At 40.7% G+C, this 20,567-nt stretch overlaps 1 protein-coding gene across 2 annotated transcripts in view; it reads left to right on the forward strand.

Moving 5' to 3' along the window:
• CDKAL1 (CDK5 regulatory subunit associated protein 1 like 1) overlaps positions 1-20,567 on the forward strand; it is a 364,386-nt gene that overhangs the window by 116,008 nt on the left and 227,811 nt on the right. For both annotated transcript variants that reach the window (XM_052697955.1, XM_052697956.1), the window contains exon 7: positions 5,284-5,332. In XM_052697955.1, coding sequence (XP_052553915.1) covers positions 5,284-5,332 — 49 coding nt within the window. The remainder of the gene's footprint in view (positions 1-5,283; positions 5,333-20,567) is intronic.

The raw sequence follows: 20,567 nt of genomic DNA on the forward strand, positions 1-20,567 counted from the left end.
CCAAAACCATCAGTGCTGTAACAGCTGGCAGGGAGCAACGTGCTTCTGCTGTAAATATGTGTCCTGCAGCCGACTCCTTCCAAAGTTGATTTTGGATTGTACTAAGAGGTCAGGATATGAATACCCTTTCGTTTATCATGGAGATTGCTGGGAAGCCTTCAGCATTCCCATCTCTTTTGCAGTACGCAGTTGGGCCAGATGATTCTGCAGCTTCTTTCATGATGCAGCATGGACCGAACAGCGTTTCTGTGGTGCCATAGATGCCCACGTCGCAGGCTCCATTAAAAGGCAGTGTGTTTCTCTCAGAAAGTATTGGACTTTCATGAATTGGTGCAATGAGGTGTTCAGGAAAGATCCCCGTAAGGGACATCTGAAGATCATTTCTCCTGGTCCTATAACTTCAGAAGGAGATTGGTTCAAATCTATTGACCCACAAAATGCTTCTGTCCTTAATTTAATGAGCATATAAAACTGAAAAAGTGTCTTCATTGTACCAAGTCTTGGACAAGGTCCTACTGCTTTGTTTTCCCACATGACAGCGCAGTGTCTTTGCACACTCTTGGTGCTTTCTTGAAGAGACTGTTGGAAAGAGTTTCCTTGAGAGCAGCTCGGCAGAGAAGGACCTGGGGGTCCTGATGGACGAGAGACTGAACATGAGCCAGCAGTGCGCTCTGGCAGCTCGAAAGGCAAATGGGATCCTGGGCTCCATCAGGAGAGGGGTGGTCAGCAGGGACAGGGAGGTGATTGTCCCTCTCTACTCGGCTCTTGTGAGGCCCCATCTGGAGCACTGTGTTCAGGTGTGGAGCCCTCAGTACAAGAACGACATTGAGATTTTGGAAAGGGTCCAGAGGAGGGCGACTAAGATGATCAGGGGGCTGAAGCACCTCCCCTATGAGGACAGGCTGAGGGAGTTGGGCTTGTTCAGCCTGGAGAAGAGAAGGCTGCAGGGTGACCTCATTGCAGCCTATCAATACCTGAAGGGAAACTACACCCAGGAGGGGAGTAAACTCTTCAGAAGGGCTGACAACAGCAGGACTAGGGGAAATGGATCCAAGTTGAAGGAGGGAAGACTTAGGTTGGATGTTAGGGGGAAGTTCTTTACAAGGAGAGTAGTTAGGCCCTGGAACGGGCTGCCCAGGGAGGTTGTGGATGCCCCGTCCTTGGACGTGTTCAAGGCCAGGTTGGACGGGGTCCTGGGCAACCTGATCTGAATGTGTATGTTTGGTGGCCCTGCTGGGCAGGGGGGTTGGAACTACATGATCCTTGAGGTCCCTTCCAACCCGGGTGATTCTGTGATTCTGTGAATCTGCTTGTTAGGTTCCTGGTTGTATATTTCTAGATAGTGTTGTTCTGAGATTCGCTAGTACAGAGATTTTTGTCCAGTACAAAGCTGCTAAATATGCAGCCTCTCACTTAAGCGTATTCAGAGATTACTGGATCTTTTTTTTTTCCCCGGTTTGTCTCACAAAACAGTTTCACGGTGCTAATTCTGCTTGTGAGACCACTCAGATCACGCTTGAGCACTTGGAAGAATTTGCGTGACCATCCTCAAAGAGACGTCTGCCCGCACTCACAAATCACCACACGTGGTTGCAGACACAGCACATTACAAGCATGTCTTTGAGCTGTTTACATCTCGCAGTCATCTGTTGAATGTGATAATGACAGTACAAAGGGAGCAGGGGGACTTTCTGTGACGGCAGACAGGCAGTGAGTAGGTTTGTGTAGTCTCCTAGCTAATTGCTGGGGCTCAGTCAGAGAGTTTGGGGCTTGTCTCCCAAAAGCACAGGGCTAAATTGAAGGGTGAGTGGTTTGGAATGTGACTGGCTTGTGTTTGAGTGTTCAGCAGCGGTCCGTAGCTTCAGCCCCACATGGATCACCTCGTGTTTTCCTTTTGACCCTGAGAGTTGTGTAAATGTAATTTCTGAGTGGTACTGATGCCTAACTTAGATTGCCTGAGAAAGGCTCAAAGATTTTTCCTGATTTTTGTTTCAACTCGGGCATCGTGCTTTTTTATAACGCTCTTCTTTGCTTTTTCTCTGGCTGGTTTCCTGCTTTGGCTGCCTCTTCATCCCTTGGGCCCTGCCTCTGTTCTATATCCAGCTCAGCCCAGATTTCTGCATCTGTCTTTGTTCCCCCTATATTCCTGCTCAGCTCTCTCCTCCAGTCAGTCTTCAGCTTTTGTTCTACTCAAATCCTAATGGAGAACCATATATAGTGGGCAAAAAGTCCCTTGTGTGGATGCCTATACTAGAAAAAGGATGTGCAATTTGCAGAGATAGATGGAGTGCCATATCCAGCACTACACTACAGTGTGCTATATCCAGCAGGAAGGTACCTTGTTGTCAGCACTGATGGCTCAGATTGTTTGGACTCCCTGCAAAGAAATGTTGAGGAGTGTTTTCTATGTCCTTCATGCATCAAGAAGAGCTTTGTCTCCATGCTTCTGATGCCTGTTGGAGACATGATTGACTCCTTGCTCAGGAAGGTTTATGGATACTTTTGCTGCCGTTCATTTCTGAAGAGAGTGCTCTGTAAGATCAGGGAGATGTGGAGATGTGGTTATGGCTGTCTGCATAGCCAAAGAAATTCCCTACTTTGTGGTGTTTCCTTTTTCTTAATTTTCCTATTTCTTCCCCCCCCCCCCAAGGTAGGATTGCCCCAAACGCTTTTCGTTTCTCACTCCACTTTTACTGAGATATTTTACACGAAGTTTGGAGGCATTCATTATTTTCATTTTTAGCACTTGAGCTCTTTGGCCAAACATTTTGCAGTAATTTCAAATGAAAAATGCGTAATGTGGGAAATAACGCATAAGGCAGAATAAGCATCCGTTCCTTGTTGCAGTTCTTATTATCTCCAAGATGAATAATGTTAATTACTTTCATGAACTTCTTCCTGACGGGCACATTGAGAATAATTCAATTTATCCAATAAAATGAAAGTACGACGCACTGTTTTTCCCTGTCTTTATTGAACAGGGGGTTCAGGGCTGTGCAGGAATTCCCCAGATGTATAATGCAGAAAGTAATTATAGAGCTGGTTCAGGTTTTGAACCATTGAGATTTCTTTTGTTTTCCAATGATTATGAACTTAAGCAGCTTACGATCAAGATGTGACAATAATATTTTAGGCAATGTATTTGGCAGAGAACGTGTTATATATCTATGCTTATAATTGTAAATGTATGCAGTTCTGCTTTTAAGTTGCTCTTTTAAGATTAAACAGAAAAATCCATGTGTGTCTTAGGTCACATTTTAAAAAAACCCAACAACTTGCATCTATATATGTAAAAGAGATGTAGTGGGTTGCTCCAAAAGTAATGCCTTCTGTTTATTTTTATGGGAACTACAACAAATACGAAGATCACAATAACACTGTTTGATAGAGAAAATTCTCAGCTACAAAAACACTATTTTTCAGCACAGTCACCACCAGTAGCTACGCATTTTTGTCGTTAATGAATAAAAGCCTGTATGCTGTGCATATAAAAGTCTGCCCCAGGGGAGGTGACCCACTGTTGCTACTGCTGAAATTACCACCACCTCACTGCCTGCCATACCACTGACATCTGCCTCAGATGTTGTGGGCCAGCATAATAAGATAGAAGGTATTGCTTTTGGAGCAGCCTTCATGTATACAAGTATGGAAATATGTGCATGTTGCACGTAAATGCTTGTATGTGCTTTATTTATGAAAGTGTCTATATAAATGTATGTCCGTAATATGAATGCTTGCAATTCAGGAAAGGGTGTAAATATACGTAGCATATAAGAACATTAAAATGCCAATATTAGTGATATTTTGAATAATTGAATTTTTAGAATTCATAATCAGTATATTATATTTACAAATCTGAAGTGGCAGAGATTTGGGTTTTGAAAAGGCTGTATTTCAAAAGGAAAAAAATAATTTAAAGTGGACTTGACCTAACAGCCAGACATGAAAAGGAACAGATTCCCATTGACTTCGATGTGGAACTGTGGATCACACAGCAACTACAGGTGATCTTTTTTTAAGCAGTTTTTGGGCTGAATGGAAAATAGATGTGAAATAGAGATGACTGTGCAGCCATTTGTTTACAGAAAATGCCAAGCACAGTGCTTTATAGGCACAGGGACTCAGTAGCTATGATGCAAGTTATACAAGTTTCAAAGAACTTTGTTGAAGACCAGGTTTTGCTGTTGAAATCTGTGCAACTTCTGTGCTTTTCAAACAAGTCAACTAAAAACCTCCAAGGAAATGAGTGCAGAAGTCATATTAGATATAATTTCATTATTATATACCTGAGATAAACAGTATTTTAGAGTCAGTGTTGTGGGAAAGATTCTGAACTAATTTAGATGTACAAAGTAGGACTTCCTGCATGTTGTTTTCCTGCATTATATGTAACCTTAAATACAGAGATCTTGTAGATGTTACATAAAATGTGTAGGCTATGTAGAGTATGTAGAATGCTTAGGTTGAAAGCTGTAGGAAAAAGCTCAAGTTTTAGGATGTGAGTGTTTAATCTTACAGTGTTAATGCTGTTTCTTTCTACTTTGCATACAGGTCTGGTGTATAGATCATTAACTTTGTTTAAAGAATATCTAATCAGAAATAATTGAATGCTTATGGGCACATTTAGGCAAATATAACACCAAAATATAAATTTGCTGTCTTTGTTAGAGATGTTTTGTCTTGTTCATGAAATATCACTCTGTCTTATGAAGAACGTCAAGGCTTTTCCTTTTGTTCCAAGCACTGACTGCTGTAAGTCCAGGGCAGCATCTTGTTCTCTTAACCGTGAGAACAATATTTTTAGTTTCTTCTCATGTCTTTTCCCTGCAATACTTCCTTGTTATTTTTCTCCCCTGCCTCACAATACCCTCAGCTTCTTACAGTATTCTCCCTTCTGCTGTTCTGGTCTTGGGGCTGATGGAGCTGGCTGCCCAAGTGACTGCAGCCTCGCAGTGGCCGGTTGGATCCAAGCAGGAGTTAAGGCTTGAAGGTCTCTCTCTAGGAGCCCCCACAGTACCTCTCTCGTGTCCCTTTGGTGACTTTGGCCAAACTCATGGGCTGCTATTTTTGAGAACAGAAATTGGTTTAACCCAGGTGGTGAGTTTTAAAGTTTCTTTTGGGAGTCTGACAGAAGAAACAAGATGTACAGAAAAGCAATGGCTAAAAATGTAGCCCCGAAGTTTGCTTCAGGTTAATCCAGAGGATCACATTTTTGAAGGAAGAGCTGTATAAAGAAAGTCCAATTTCTTGTTACTTAGATGTTGACCTTCTGACTTTTTTTAGGTTCAGCAGATAGATCGTGTAGTAGAAGTTGTGGAGGAAACTATTAAAGGTAAGCACTACGCTTGAAATGTTTGCGGCTGGTCTGTAAGATGTAAGCATTAGCTGGCAGAAATGCTGTTATGTTCTTTACTGACCTAATCTTTGCTTTCTCTTCTAACTAAATGGTTGGGCAGTGCTGCACAGTGCCATCTATGCTTAGTAGTCATTTCAGAGATTTTCTGATAGGAGCTTGGTGGCCTGTTGGATTCTTAAGTAAATGATCCCAAGGAGACTTCATGAGCCCATTTAAGTTTAATCAGTGTAGGCAGATGTAGAGTATTGCTTAAAGTTTCTCTTCCATCTTAATTCAGTGCTCTATCTCCACTTTCCTATGTTTGGTCCTCTCCTGTTTTCTTTTTTACAGATGCTTTGGCTCACTTCCCTGAGCTTTCCTCAGCAGAACAGATAAATTATCCTCTGGTTTAATGTTCTTTTGTAACTGTTCCTTGTACTCTTTAGCTGCATTAGTGTGTGTGTACATATAGTGCTTTGCAGTGAAGGGGGGCAAAGGCAGTATTGTTTCTGCAGTCTGACCAGTAAACATTGGCTATTAAATAAATACATTTGTCTGGATCTGTCTGGGTTACCTAAGTTTGTCTCCATTACTTATCAGGCCATAAAAATTACTGTTCCTTGAAGTTTTAAATTACAGGCTTTGGTTTAATTGGCTGTACTTTGAATATAAACAAGTGTCTGCTCTACAATATGTTGCCTTGTAACTTTAATGCTGGAGTATGTTGTTTTGAAGTACAACATGAACGTGTAAAAAACAGTGTAAAAAAACTTAGAGGAAAAAGTTTCTGTTAAGAAATGGTGCTGCGTTGCAAGGCTTCTAGTAAGATTTTTCAGTACTTTGAATGCTTTCAGAAATGAAACATGGACTCTTTATGTACTCCAAAATTTTTGGAGTTCTTCCTTCTGGCATCTGGTTTTTGTTTTTTTTTTCCATTCAGCTTACTGTAGAAGAAACATATTTAGTGTACTCATACTAAATGTGCACAGTTATTTCCTCAGAAGCATCACAGTGTTCTTCACAATGCGATTTTTGCAGCAGTGCAGTATTTCATCTCCCTGTCAAATTTTCCCTAATTGCATTTACTCTGAAGGGATTAAGAAGATAACCTGAGTCAGTGTGCCCTCCCTTTACAGAAATGTGCATTGTAATATTTATACAGATTCATAACATCACTGCTTGGTTGATAATGTAGTTTCCCAGGTTATTGTGATTGAATATTTTATGACAGGAAAGAAGGCAATCAATCTAGAAGCAATTCCAAAAATTTATGTTTTTCACTGAATTGATTTGAAGGTTTCGTTTTAGATATTGATGAAGTGCTGGGCAATAACGTAGCATAATTTCAATTGACACATGAGCTTTAAATTAAAGTGTAGCTTTTGGGTAAGATTTATGATCCTTTCTAGCTTAGTGTAAGTGACCTGAATCAAACGGAATGAGTGGGCTGCTGAATCCCATGCATGGTGCCATTCCTTCAGGGATTTCTCAGAAGGCAGTGGAACACAGGATTTCTGAAAAAAAAAACAAAGAACAAAACCAAAATCTCTGTTTGAAAGAGAGGGGACAAATTGACAGTAGTCATAAGGTGCGATAAAGCTTTGCTTTTCCTAAGGCCAGCTATTAAAACTAGAAGCTTTTACTTTGTTATTCTTCATTTCAATTTGTTTAAAGATAATGCATACATTTGTGGATCAGGAAATCACCTTCCATGAATAAAGAAGAATATGAAGCTTTGTCCCCACGGATTGTAAATGATTCTAACTTGGAACTTTCATTATCTAATTAAAGTAAAGTACAGCAGTTAACAAGGCTGTTAAGAGTGCTTTATACTGTAAAATAGATCCATGGTAGGGGTTTACATAAGTGTACATCAAACTAAATGAAATGTAGCCCCTGTCTTCTAAAGTCTATGACATCAGTAATAACTTCTGAGGGCCAGGATATCTTGAGGAGGGCAGAGGAGGGTGTGAGGTGAGACAGTAGATTAAATATAAATTTTGACTTGAGAGCTGGCATACATTAGTAAGTTTTTAGTTGGATTTTGTCACAGTTATACGGTACAGTTTCCTTCATCTGTCTTTTTGTAAGAAAATCCAATAGTTGTATGGGTGGTTTACTCTTGTAGTGTGGGTTTCAAACAATTCAACTATTTAAATGGGATAAATTTAAACTACATAGTACCTGCCCCTGCAGGGCATTTGTCCCTGTAGATCAGTGTGTCTACACGAGTTGTCTGGATATTCTGTCTGGATTCCTTGGTGACCAGCAGAGTTGCCATTTCTAATGTTTGGTTTTCCTTAGGTTCCCATATTTTAAGGACTACTCCAGATTTTTTGTGGAGACTTGTGAATTGTGCACTACAAGATACAAAAAGGGAATCTTTATAAAGCATATATAAAACCAAAACCAAGCCTACTTCCCCTCTTGTCTGTTGTTTCTTTTTTTTTTCATGATTATAATTGTCTTTCTCATTTCCAAAGATGTCTACCCTGTTGGATTTAGTTGAAAGCTTACGGTATTGCTCCCCCAAAATTACTTTTTCAAAATAATTCAAAGCACTTTCTGTGAAATATGATGGTGTTCCTTCTTTCTCTGTCTTAAATTCCTATTCAGAAAACCCTCTTCAGAATAGTGTTATTGTGCTGATTCAAGAGATGAATTCAAGAAGTAGATCTTCATGGTTGTATTTGCCTTATAGCATAATTACTGGCTCCCAACTCTCCTCTTATTCATAAACACTTTTATGTGACTTTACCTGTTTGTCTTGCTCCATCAGAAAATGGAGAAGAAGGATGCTCATGTTTCTTTTGGTTGCTAGTGTTATAAGGAACAGAATTCTCAAGAAATGCTGTGATGATTCATTCATATTTGTATTATCACGAGTTTCATAAAGAGTTTTATGAAGCTTTTAAATTCTCTGATTATCAGGTAGATTTTGAAACTCTAATTTCCAAGTGTGATCTTCTGAAAGAAGTGTGCAGTATTTATATAATTTATATAATTTATATAATGCAGGTTTATGGTACACACCTGGCTTATGAGGTGTCCTATGATGTATTTTAACTAAAGGCATCTTCAGGTACTTGCTTATAGCGTATATTACCAAAACCTGAAATCTCTGTAATTTCTACTGAGGAAAATCCTAAATTTCAAGGAACTAGATGAATGAATTTAATCTCAGCCTTAGAATTCAATTTTTCACTGTGCTATCTGCAAAAATATATCTGGAGCATGTCAGTCTTTCTGTTTCATCATGCAAGGCTCTAATTTAACAGTTTAGTGAAACTTGCCTCATGTGCACATTACCCAAATCTTAAGCCTGAATTGCAGCTATTTTACATCATTGAGCCATCCTATTTCCACTTACATGCTTAGTTTCCTGGTAACATATTATGATGGCACAGTATGTTAGGAAAGGGCTACTAAGCAGTTGCAGTGTCTCAGATAGGAGATAATTTGATTGCATTTGATGTATGCTCCATTATTAAGTAAGACTTCAGAATTTCAAAGCTGTTCAAGGTATTTGGGGGAAACTTTGAAGACTTAATGTAGATTTTTTTTTCTTGGTTTTAAATGTTGGCCCTTATGGATTTGAAGCTTTTTCCACCTTTCATTTTAGACACACTAGCTGCTAAAGCTCATGTTGAAGCTGTCTGGGGGAGGGGGAAGGGGATGGAGGGGGGAACGTGGAGCATTTGTATACAATCTGCTTTTAGCTTAGGCCTTAGGGAGATGAGGGGCACAAGCTGAATTGAGTTCAGTCTGTATTGTGTCTGTCTAGTGTTTTCACAAAACAGAAGTTTACAATGGGTCATTAGATTTGATTGTTAAAAGCAGCCAAAGGAAATTACTTCAGGGTCAAACCTTTTATACTTCATGTAACCTTTCTTGATTTCAGTCACGTTGACCTGTCTGGTGAAGTTGCCCATCCATTCCCAGTTTAAACATTAACCAGTATTTACTGTCTATTAAATTGCCCTCATATACTTACTTATTATGTTAGTTGTGTCCGTCTACAAAAATGAGCAGGTAAATGGTACCCGTCTTGTATACAGACTGCATTGCAGACCTTGTGTGTATGTATGTAAGGTATGTGTATGAATGCCAGCATGTTAAAGTAGTATTTTTGTGAAATAATGAAAGTGCCGCTTGCTTTCATTGTAGTCCACTGATAACAGTAAATAAAATACTGTCTCCCCCATTTCTGTGATAGTGGGAAGAGCTGCCTTTACTTAAGAAGTTGATGTTGAGCCAAATGAGGAATAAAAATTGTAGGCATCAGGAGTTCTTTTCTGAGAAAAAATATTATTTGGCTTCCAGTCAGGAAACTGACTTGTTTGTGCCTAATTGCTGTTCGAGGAGGGTCAGAGGGAGGGTAATGGCCTCCTTGAGTCCAGGGTTCTGTAATCCTTTAAAAGCAGATAGAAAAAGGGGATATTTTTGGATGGGTTCTTTTATTTATTTCACTGTGTGGTGGGTTGACCTTTGCTGGCTGCCGTTTCCCCTCCCAGTCTCCCTGTTGCTTCCCTGCTCTCAGCAGACAGGGAGAGAAAGTAAGATGGAAAAGCTCATGGGTCCTGGTAAGGGCAAGGAGATTGCATACCAATTGCCACTGAGGGCAAGCTGGACACGGGGAAAATTAATTCACTGCCAATTAAAAATAGAGTATGATAGTAAGAAATAAGCACAAAACTCAATATAGCTTTCCCTCTGCCCCTGCTTCTTCTAGGTATCAACTTCTCCTCATCAACTTCTCCTCTTCATTCTCTGCTCCTCTCCTCACAGTGGGACGGGGGGAAGGGGAATGGGGGCTACAGTCAGTCCTTAACAGCTCTTCTCTGCCATTTGCTCCTCATATTCCTCTCCTTCAACACTCCGGTGTGCCGTTTTTTCAAGAGCTGCTCCAGTATTGATTTTCTCTTTAAGTTCTTTACTTTGAGAGTGGTGAGGTGCTGGAACAGCTGCCCAGAGAAGCTGTGGATGCCCCATCCCTGGAGGTGTTCAAGGCCAGGTTGGATGGGGCCCTGGGCAGCCTGGTCTGATATTGAATGTGGAGGTTGGTGGCCCTGCCTGTGGCAGGGGTTGGAGATTCATGATCCTTGAGGTCCCTTCCAACCCTGGCCATTCTGTGGTTCTCCACTGGGTGCTGTCCTTCGGAACAGACTGCTCCAGCACAGGTCCCTTGTGAGCCGGCGGTTCCTGCCAGAAAAACCTACTCTTGCATAGGCTCCTCTCCATGGGCTGCAGTTTTCTTCAGAGTATATCTGCCTGCTCTCATGTCTTCCACAGGTTGCAGGGGAACAGCCTGCTGTACCACAGGTCTCTCCTGGGCTGCAGGGAACTTCTGCTGTGTGCCTGGATCACTTTCTGCCCTCATTCTGCCCTTCTGTTGGTGGCCACAGGGCTGTTTCTCTCACCTATTCCCTCTCTCAGTGCAGTGTTTTTTCTCCTTTCTAAACTATCCTTTTCTAGAGATACCACTGGTTTGGCTGTGTCCTGAGCTGGACCTGTTGGAGCTGACTGCAACCATCTGTGAATGGCATTGGACAGCCTCTGGTCTCTTCTCAAAGCAGCTGCCCTGTAGCTTACTTTGCCAGTATCTGGGCATCTGCTTCCTGTACACACTGTTACATTTTGAGCACTATCTCGAGATATGGGAGCTACTTTTTAAACTGAAATTATTGAAAAATAATGATACAAGCTGCAAAAATTTTGCAAGACACTTATAAACCAGATTTCCTGCAGGCTATAGGAACATAGCTTGGAGATACAGTGTTGAAATGATGGTAGTTTAAAAGATTCAGAGTCACTAATTTGTGTGTTAATAGTTGGGACAGCTTAATAAGGTTAAAATCTTCACTCTATCCATCTCGTTCTTACTGTCTGTGGATTAGTAATTTTGAAGCTGTTCCTATATAAACCCAAAGATATATATATATGTTTGTTAAAATCTAAGTCATCAGCTTTACATGTGGGAAGAGTGCCATTACCTGAAGGGGTAGTATTTTTGTCTGCTTTTAATTTGAGTATTACTTTAACAGTGAACGTTGACTTAAGACGACCCCGACCTGAATTAACCTTACAATTTTTTAATGAAGGTGTCTTCATTCAGCTGAGTGCTTCACAAGAGCAGTGGCTTGAATTTTGATTTCATGTTTCTGACTGCTTAGGAGAAGTATGATGTATGAGAAATTCAACCTCTGTGAGATGAATTCAAAAGAGTAGTATGATGAACTGTGCCAGTATCAGTTCAGAAAGCTTAGTTTTAGAGTGTAATTTAAAGAAACAGAGCACAATGAGAAATTTGAAGAAATTATGGAGAAAATTCTGCAAAGACAGATGGGAATTGCTTTTGTAAATCATCCATAATCAGGGAACTCACAAGTTTTATTTGTTTAGACAACAGATTTCCATCTCTGGCACTTGCATGATGGTTTATTGCCGTTGCTGTGCCTGTTCAGTGCTCTTGGACATGCAGGGATGATTAAGCGTGTGAGTTGATCCAGAATTTTATGTGAATTTTGTAATTTCTTATTTATTTATTTGGTTTTGAAAAACTGTTGTGACTGGCTATCTGTGTTACAAATGTCACCTTTTCGAACATCTCACAGAAACTGAGTGGGAGGTGAATAGTGATTCAGTAGAAGAAGAGCAATGGAGTCTGGGGGAACAGATTTGAAAATCCTAATAGCAAAATTTTGTTGTTTTTTTTTTTTCATGAGCCTGTGATGTGCATGGAAAAGGTAACTTTTCTTCCAGACCCATCTGTGCTCATTTTCAGACTAACGAATGATGCTCTTGTAACATTCCTCTTTTTCTTACCTTGGTTAGACTCGGCTCTGTTGGCTGATGAAGCTCAGCTCATGGTTAGCTCTGTTCAGCTCTGCTGGAGAATACTCCTGGCTGGTAGGGAATTGTGTGTTCAAATCAGTGCAATTTAAATACCAAGAAAAAGGGTTCAAACAGATGGCAGGGGAGTAGAGAGGAAACTAAAAGCTTGCTTTTGTGTACAGCAATGGGTTCATCTCAGCCTGCCTCTCTAAGAGTGTTTTGTTCTTTTCAACCTGCATCTCCTCTGAATGTTACTTGTGTTCCTGCATCTTACTCTGACAATTCACCCTTCAATATTCCCTTTCCTCAGAGCACGGTCTATTTCATCTGTTCCAATTTTTTTTCTTTGTAAGTTTCTATCTCAAATCTCCTGAAGTTTTGAGCAGCATCCTTGAACCTGATCAAATGCATTTCTTCAGAAATGTGAGGAGAGGTGGTCAGGGGAACTCTTCCTGCAGTCGACTGTTAGCATTGTCCCCCTGTGCTGTTGAAGGCTGTAGCCAGTGCTTTGAGTTCCTATCCTTACAGATATTGCTGTGATTCAGTGAAACACTGCAGGAATACCAGTAAAGATAGATCTACTTTATGTTTAATAGAGAGAAAATAATCTGTGGTTTCTAGCAGTGCAGGCCACCTGCAGAGCTTTTTAAAAAGATTGTGAACTTCTGTACTCTATTTAATAAATTAAATATTTAAAAGCCCGTATTCACTCATGTGGCACTCTTATTCTTGAGTCTTCTGGAACAGAATTGCTATTATATGCTAATTCCCAATGCAGGGCTTAGTAAATACACATATTTCAGGTTAATATCACGTGTGTCACATGCTTAATAATATCTGCAGCTTTCTTTGAGCTTGTGCAGTGTGGTGATCCTTTCTAAAGAGCTCGGAATTGTAGCAACTTGGCCAAATTACTAACTGCTATCAGTACCCTGATGGGACCAGGTAAATGCTTTTTGCTGTGGTGCCTGGGCATGCAAATGGGGAAAATATCAGTGATTCTGATAGCATTAGGCTGAATCATTCCCTGACTTGTAAGGGGATCCAGTTCCTGCATACACGAGTTGAAGAAGGAGCTTAACTTGCACAACATTGTTGTTTATGCTGATCTAAAAAAGGAGTAATTTGTATTAGTTTCTAGGCCAGGGGAAGAGCATGTATATTCCATCTGGGTTTGTTTTTCCTTTTTGCCTGTTGCCTGCATTTACTAGAGGCAGAAAATCCCATGGATGACACTCAGGAATATCTTCGCTCTAGTGTGGGTGGGTTTGGGTGGGTGTATTAGCACAGTAAAGCCCTAAGTCAGTGAGTGTCATTGTTTCTGCCTTTGTCTGGCAGCCTGTCATTGCCTTGGGGAGCTCAAGGATTTCTCTGCATTCAGTCATGTCTGCTTGTTTTTGCTTCAGGGCAAGCAGAAGAGGTGGGAGATTGGCACAAGTGGGCTGATTCCCCAGAGGTAAAGCGGGGCTTGAGTCTAACTCAGCTGACAAGTCTGTGTTTAAAGCAACAACTGTGGTTAAAGTCCAAGTGTAAGAGAACTGGGCTGAAGTATCAGTAACAGTCAAGGCTAGCTGTACGGTGTGTTAGGCAATTTGAGGAGATCCTTGTGTCTCAGATGCTATCTTTTGTCAGTCCTCCACAAAGATGTGAAATATCTTTGTTCTACATCGTAGCTGCAGAGTTAGAAGAACATCACTGTAAAATAAAACTTACTTGGTTTGATATTACAGTTTTGTAATGGCTCCTGATTTGTCTCTTCATCCTTTGCATTTATTATTTATTTGATCTTATTATGCTCCCTTGTCTTTAAGGTTCTCTTTTTGTTACTTTTGCTGAAGTTTCCTAATTCTTTCCACTATTTATATTTGCTTGATCCTTCCATCTTTCAGTCTTTATCACTGTTTTTGTTTCTTCCTTCCACTTCTTCAGTTTTTCTTTGGGCTTACTTGCTCCTTTGCTTTCCCTTCAAGTTGCTCAGCCTTCTTTAGGTATGGTGCTCCTGTGTGCATTTTTCCAGTGCTAGCACTAAGCTCTGCATTAAAAATGGAGTAACGGTGGAAGGAAATGTGTGCAAAAATACATGAAATTGTACTTAGTCCTTTTTCCCCCATGGTGCTGGAGAAGATCAAACAGGTTAGTGAGAGACAGCTGGGAGGTGTGCAATTGTACATTGGCAGCCTTGTTGTGAGGAAAATAAGTGTATTTCAGGAAACGGTGAATAACCTCTAAATGTAAGCATGTAACTGGGAAAGGGAAAGAATGGGTAACAACAAACTGAAAACAATAGAAATTGTTGCTGCCAAGGCTGGAGTTTCCTGCATCTCTGAAGATTTTCTTTAAACTAGTGTTCTTGAGCTCCTTCAGATATTTGCACCTAACCTTGAAGGCAACAGCTAAGAAATTGTGCTCTGTACCAGGCTGGGAGCTGTTCCAGTGGCACACTGCATTTACAGCAGGGTTAGGCATCATGGAGGAGGGACCGTCAGTAGATCACCATAGAATCATATCATAGAATGGCCTGGGTTTAAAAGGACCTCAAAGTTTCAATCCCCCAACCATAGGCAGGGTCACCATCCACCACACCAGGCTGCCCGGAGCCACATCCAGCCTGGCCTTGATTGCCTCCAGGGATGGGGCCCTGCTCTGTCTGTCAGGCAGTATTTCTCAGCAGCTACTGAGAGGCACCAGCCTGTGGACTGAATGGAGATGGCTATTTTTGAAATACAGATGTCTGTTAGGATCTGGGAGATAATTGCAAGACTGATAGACAGTTGTTGAGTTCAATTAAAATGACTAAACCGTACCACTTTCCTCTAGCTTGACCTTGTATCAAGCTGGCAAAATACTACTCCAGTAGTCTGATGTTCAGAGCCTATTCAGTATTGTAATCTTAAGGTAAGGAAATTCCATTATCAGTTCCCTTCATATAATTCTGTTTCAAGATCAGTCATTCTCTTGCTGCACTGGTGAAGCACATACCATCTACAAATAAAAGCGTATGCATGTATGTAGCATTAATATTATGGTATTTTCTTTGTATCCTTTTGAACAAGTGAAAATACATTGAAACTACTTCTGTTCTGCACAGTGGTTTATCAAACTGACACGTGTAAAAGTCTTTATTTAAACTAACAATAGGATTTAATACCCTGATTAATTCATTCCAAGCTCATCTTCTGTGGGAACAATGCCAAGAAATGTGAGTTGCGTTCACTGACTTGCATATAAAAATGAGTTTCGTTTTCAAGAGAGCTCTTAGAATTCGAGATCTCTGATTCATTTAAAATTGTTTCTACCTTGATTTCACTTATGGTTTTACTGTGAGTGATTCTGCTCTATGAGCTTCTTCACTTGGTCAGTAGGACTTTATTAGTGTAATCTGCATGAAGTGCCTTGTGAATATCTACTCTGAAACATGATTTAAATCTCAAATTAAACTTTACAGTTTTAAAATATAGTTGGATTTGCCGGTATACTGTGTGAAATTAGAGAAGTTATCTTTTTGTCAGGAGAGGTATATAGCACTGGAATGTTTTGACTGGTCTATGAACACATCTAGACTGAGTGACCTGACTAGATCTGCTCCACAGCATCACAGGGTGATAGAGGTTGGAAGGCACCTCTGGAGGCCTTTTGGTTCAGTTTCCTGCTCAATCAGGGACATGCAGAGGACATAACTCAGAACACGTCCTGCCAGCTTTTGCATGTCTCAGGGAAGGAGATACTCCACTACCAATCTGGGCAGCCCGTCTGAGTGGTCAGTCACCCTTTGTCATGAAGCAGTATTTCAAAGCTTGCATCTTTCAGCCAGCAAGCCAACAAAAAAGAAAAAAAAAAGAAAAAAAAAAGTGGCTTGTTTAATATCTGCGACAGGGCACTCATTGTTTTGGAAGTTGAACTGTGATTTACTCAGTTTTCACAAATTATTTTATATGAAGCTTTAAAAAAAAAACAAAAAAAAATAAGTTTTGAGATACCTGCTTTCTTTGGCTAACTTGTTATGCAGCCTGTTCTCTCCTTCAGAGAGAAGGAGACCACTGTTTCATTCCTTTCTAAATTGTGAAAGGAGATAATGAATGGGATTTGAAATTCCTGCTTTTTCTGCTATGCTTGATGTTGGTTTGGGATTTGTGCAGCTCAGACAATTTAAAAAAGATTGTTTAGCATTTTCCTTTTTTGCCCCATTCTAAATATTGAAAGGTTTTTAAGTTTTATTAAAGGTTGAAGTTGTATTTTGAAGTTTTCTTGACATAAATATGGGAGGAAAAGATCTACAGGATTTGAAAAGTTATCAAGTTATGCTTTATTAATAGCAATAACATTGTAAACGTGCTTCAATGATTGTTTAGAATGAAACAAAATAGTTAATGCATAGAGTAGGGAAAAAGAATTGAAGGTCACAAATATTGTAATGGGATTTTTTTTTCTTTTTCAATTATTAATATGTCTGCAATAGAAATAACAGTAGTTGGTTACGCTGATCCTGTTGTGTATGGAGTGGGCAAGGGGGCATGAAGCGATCGTAGACTCAGATAGGTTGGAAAAGACCTTTGAGATAAAGTCCAGCCACCAACCTGCCTTGTCCAGTCTTGTCACTAAACAAAGTCCCTCAGCGCCACATGCAGTACAGGGCTGTGAACCACTCAGTGGACCAGGTAGGAGGTGACTGCCTAGGTGGAGATTCTTTCCACTTTTAGAGAGAGGCTGGGTCTTGTGCACCCTAATGAGTTTTATTTTAGTTGCAAACATTTGGAGACTTGTTTTCTGATGCTTCTGGTAACTCGTCTGGCATTTAAAACACAGAGCTAGCTGAATTTTCCAAACTACCATGGTGTTTTGCATTTTATTCTGCCTATTTTCTTGAGAAAACGGGGACTATAAAGTTGTACCTCCTGAGTAGGTCTGTCATTATCTCCATTTTTCTTCCTTCAACGCATTTGAAACAGATTTGAGGTAAGTTGCATAGCCCCTTTTTCCAGAATTTCCATGAAAGTTTGATTAATTCTCCCAGTATGGGAAAAGCAGAGCATGAGCTGAATTCTTACTAGATGACAATAATTCATGTTGCTCTTCGTTGTGAGAGTACGAATTCAGAGATGAAGCTTCTCCGATTCTGCTGAAATATAATTTGTTGGGGAGGACAGGTTTCTCGTGCATATTTTGTGGAGTTCAGAATGGTGATCTGACTTTTAATTGTCACATGGGAACTGCTGAGCCACGGCCTGAACCTCTGATTGACCACCTGAGGCGAGCACTGAGTCAGCCACAGGAGCACAGGTGAAGGCAATTCAGCTGTGTGCCGGAAGGGGGGGAGCCTGGCTGCACCTCTCCTAGACCTATTGAAGAGCTGGCTGCCAGTGGGGAAGGGTCTCTGCTGGAGTTTTGTGAGCCCAAGGTACAGATAAGCTTGCTATCTGTTCTCTTTTTGTTACTGTAATCTGCTTTGCCTGACTCTCTTGTTTATTTTGTAATTATAGCATCTTAATATTCATTGATTATACAGTTATAAATGTACAAATTGGGGTGATTATTATTATTTTTAAGTCTGAGTATTTTGGAATGATGCAAACTATTCCATTATGATTTCAGCCATAAATCCAAGTGCGGTTTTAACACGGTCAAGCAATTGAATATTTAAAAACTGGATAAGCTGCTTTGTTCCGAATAAACCACAGTATTAAGAAATACAAAAAGGGATGTCCTCTGCTTCTAGTTCAATTTTTGTGCCTATGATAATGCAATCACTTTTGTTATACAAGTAAATAAAACGGTGTTACGCTTGTGACTCCTTAACGAAGCATTAGATTGGAAAATAACCGATTGTATTACGAGACAATGGTTTTGCTGTTATTGTCATGAAAAGGGTGGAATGAATAATTTAGCAAATGTTAATAGCACAAGTAAGATATTCTAAGTTCACAGCAGGGTATAATGAATTTTTTTTCTCCTGCACATTTGCAAAAATAATAACCTTTCAATTACTATTGCTGATGTCTCCTTTTAGTATTAACCATTGCAATCTCACCTGATTCTACTCACTTCATTAAATCAAATTTTAAGAGTTTTTTTATGTATCTGAAGAAGTATAAGGAAGGCTATCAAAAGTAGTTGCTTATCCTTCCAGCTGTTGCTGTGATGTCATAGAAAATTCAGAGTATGAATGTGACATTATTTATAAATAAATTAACGTCTCCTTAAAATGAGAATAGTGCAGAAAAACTTTAACTGATGGATGAATTAGTTTTGTTAACAGCTGTTGATAGGAAGAGTTCTTCAACTTTAAAAGGCAGGTGATTTTTCCCTTTCCTAATCCCTAAGTAGTGGTCACTGTCCACCTTTTGTCAGTTATTTGGAATAGTTTCCTTTGCTGTCTGTTATCACAGAATCAATCGTATAGAAGAAACCTTTGGACATTGTCTCATCCAAACACCTTGCTAAAGCAGGTTCCCTAGAGTAGGTTGCACAGAAAAGCTTCCAGCTGGGTTTTGAACATCTCCAGAGAAGGAGGCTCCACAGCCTCTCTAGGCAGCTTTTTCCAGGACTCTGTAACTCTCAAAGAAGTTCTTTCTCAGGTTCAGATGGAATTTGCAGTTTGTACCCGTTGCCTCTTGTACAGGAGATGCTCCAGGCCCCTAATTATCTTTGTAATCCTTTGCTGGACTTTCTCCAGTAGTTCCCTGTCTTTCTTGAACTGGAGAGCCTAGAAGTGGGCACAGTACCTCAGGTATGGCCACACCAGGGCAGAGTATAGAGGGAAGATAACCTCACTCGACCTGCTGGTCATGCTCTTTTTAATGCATGCTGGGACACCTCTGAACTGGCCGCAGGAGCATTCTGCTGCTCGTGGCCAACATGCTGCCCACCAGGACACACAGGTCCTGGTCCCACTCTGCCCAACTCTCCAGTCTGTTCAAGTCTTGTATCCTTCTGGTGTGTCAGCCACTCCTCCTACCAGCTTTATATCGTCAGCAAGCTTGCTGAGGGTGCACTCTATCCCTATATCCAGGTTATTGATGAAGATGCTGAACAAGACCAAGCCCAGTACAAATCCAAGGGGAACATTGCTAGTAACAAACTTCCAACTATACTCTGCTCCTCTGAGTTCTGCCAGTCATCCAATTCTCAATCCATCTCATTGTCCAGTCTTCCATTCCTAACTTCTTAAGCTTACACGTGAGAATGATGTACGCATGACCCAGCTGCTCATGGTACCATAGAAGGCTATCAGACTGATAAAGCGTGATTTCTCCTTAGTGGATCTGTGTTAACTGCTCCTGGTAAATTCCTTTTCTTCTACTTGCTTGGAGAAGATATCCAGAATAAATTGCTTCATCGGCTTTCCAGGGACAGAGGAGAGGCTGACTGGTCTGTAGTTTCCAGGTTCTCCTTCTTGTCCTTTTTGAAGACTGGAGTGATGCTGGCTTTTCCTCCAGCCCTCAGGCACCTCTCTCGTTCTCCCCGACCTTTCAAAAATTAAGGAGAATGGTTCTCTAATCACTTCTGCCAGCTCCCTTAGCAGTCATGGCTGTGTCCTGTTGCGGGCCGTGGATTTGTGTATGTTGAGTTTGACTAGATGATCTCTAACCAGATCCTCCTCGACCATGGGGAAGTCTTCCTTTCCCATGACTCTCTTTGGCCCTTAGGAATCCCAGACACTGAAGGTAAGTCTTCACAGTAAAGTCTGAAGCTTGAAAATCAGTAACTCTGCCTTCTCTGTGTCCTCCATAGCCAGGGCAGCCACCTCATTCAGCAGCAGGCCCACGTTTCCCCTGGTTTTCCTTTTGCTATCAATATATTTAAGGAAGCCTTTCTTGTTGTCCTTTACCATCTTCACCAGATTTAATCCTAAATGGGCCCTGGTCATCTTTGTTGCATCCCTGTGTGCCCCAGCTGCTTTTCTTTTTTTCTTCCAAGTGGCCAGATCCTTTTTCCACAGTCCATAAACTTCCTTTTTCTGTTTGAGTTTTTTTTCCTATTAGCTCTTTACTCATCCATGTGGGTCTCCTGCCACTTCTGCCTGATTTCTTGGTCTTAGAGGTTCACCGGTCTCAAGCTTGAAAGTGATGCTTGAATGTTAACCAACTCTTTTGGACCCCCTTTCCTTCCAATGCTTTGACCTGTGGGATACTGCCAGGTAGGTTCTGAAGGGGTTGTTGTTGGCTCTCCTGATGTGCAGGGTTGCAATTTGACTTCCTGCCCTGTTTTTTTCCACACAAAACCTTGAACTTCACTATCTCATGGTTGTTGTAGCCAAGGCTGCCTCCGATACCCACTTCCTCAGCCAGCCCTTCTTTGTATGACCTAAATCCAGTAGCACACTTCTCCTTATTGTCTCCTTCACCACCTGGACCTGGAAGTTATTCTTCACAAACTCCAGATGTCTTCTGGGTGGCTTGCA

The sequence above is a fragment of the Tympanuchus pallidicinctus genome, unplaced genomic scaffold, assembly GCF_026119805.1.
Source record: "Tympanuchus pallidicinctus isolate F22 unplaced genomic scaffold, pur_lepc_1.0 scaffold31, whole genome shotgun sequence".
Taxonomy (NCBI): domain Eukaryota; kingdom Metazoa; phylum Chordata; class Aves; order Galliformes; family Phasianidae; genus Tympanuchus; species Tympanuchus pallidicinctus.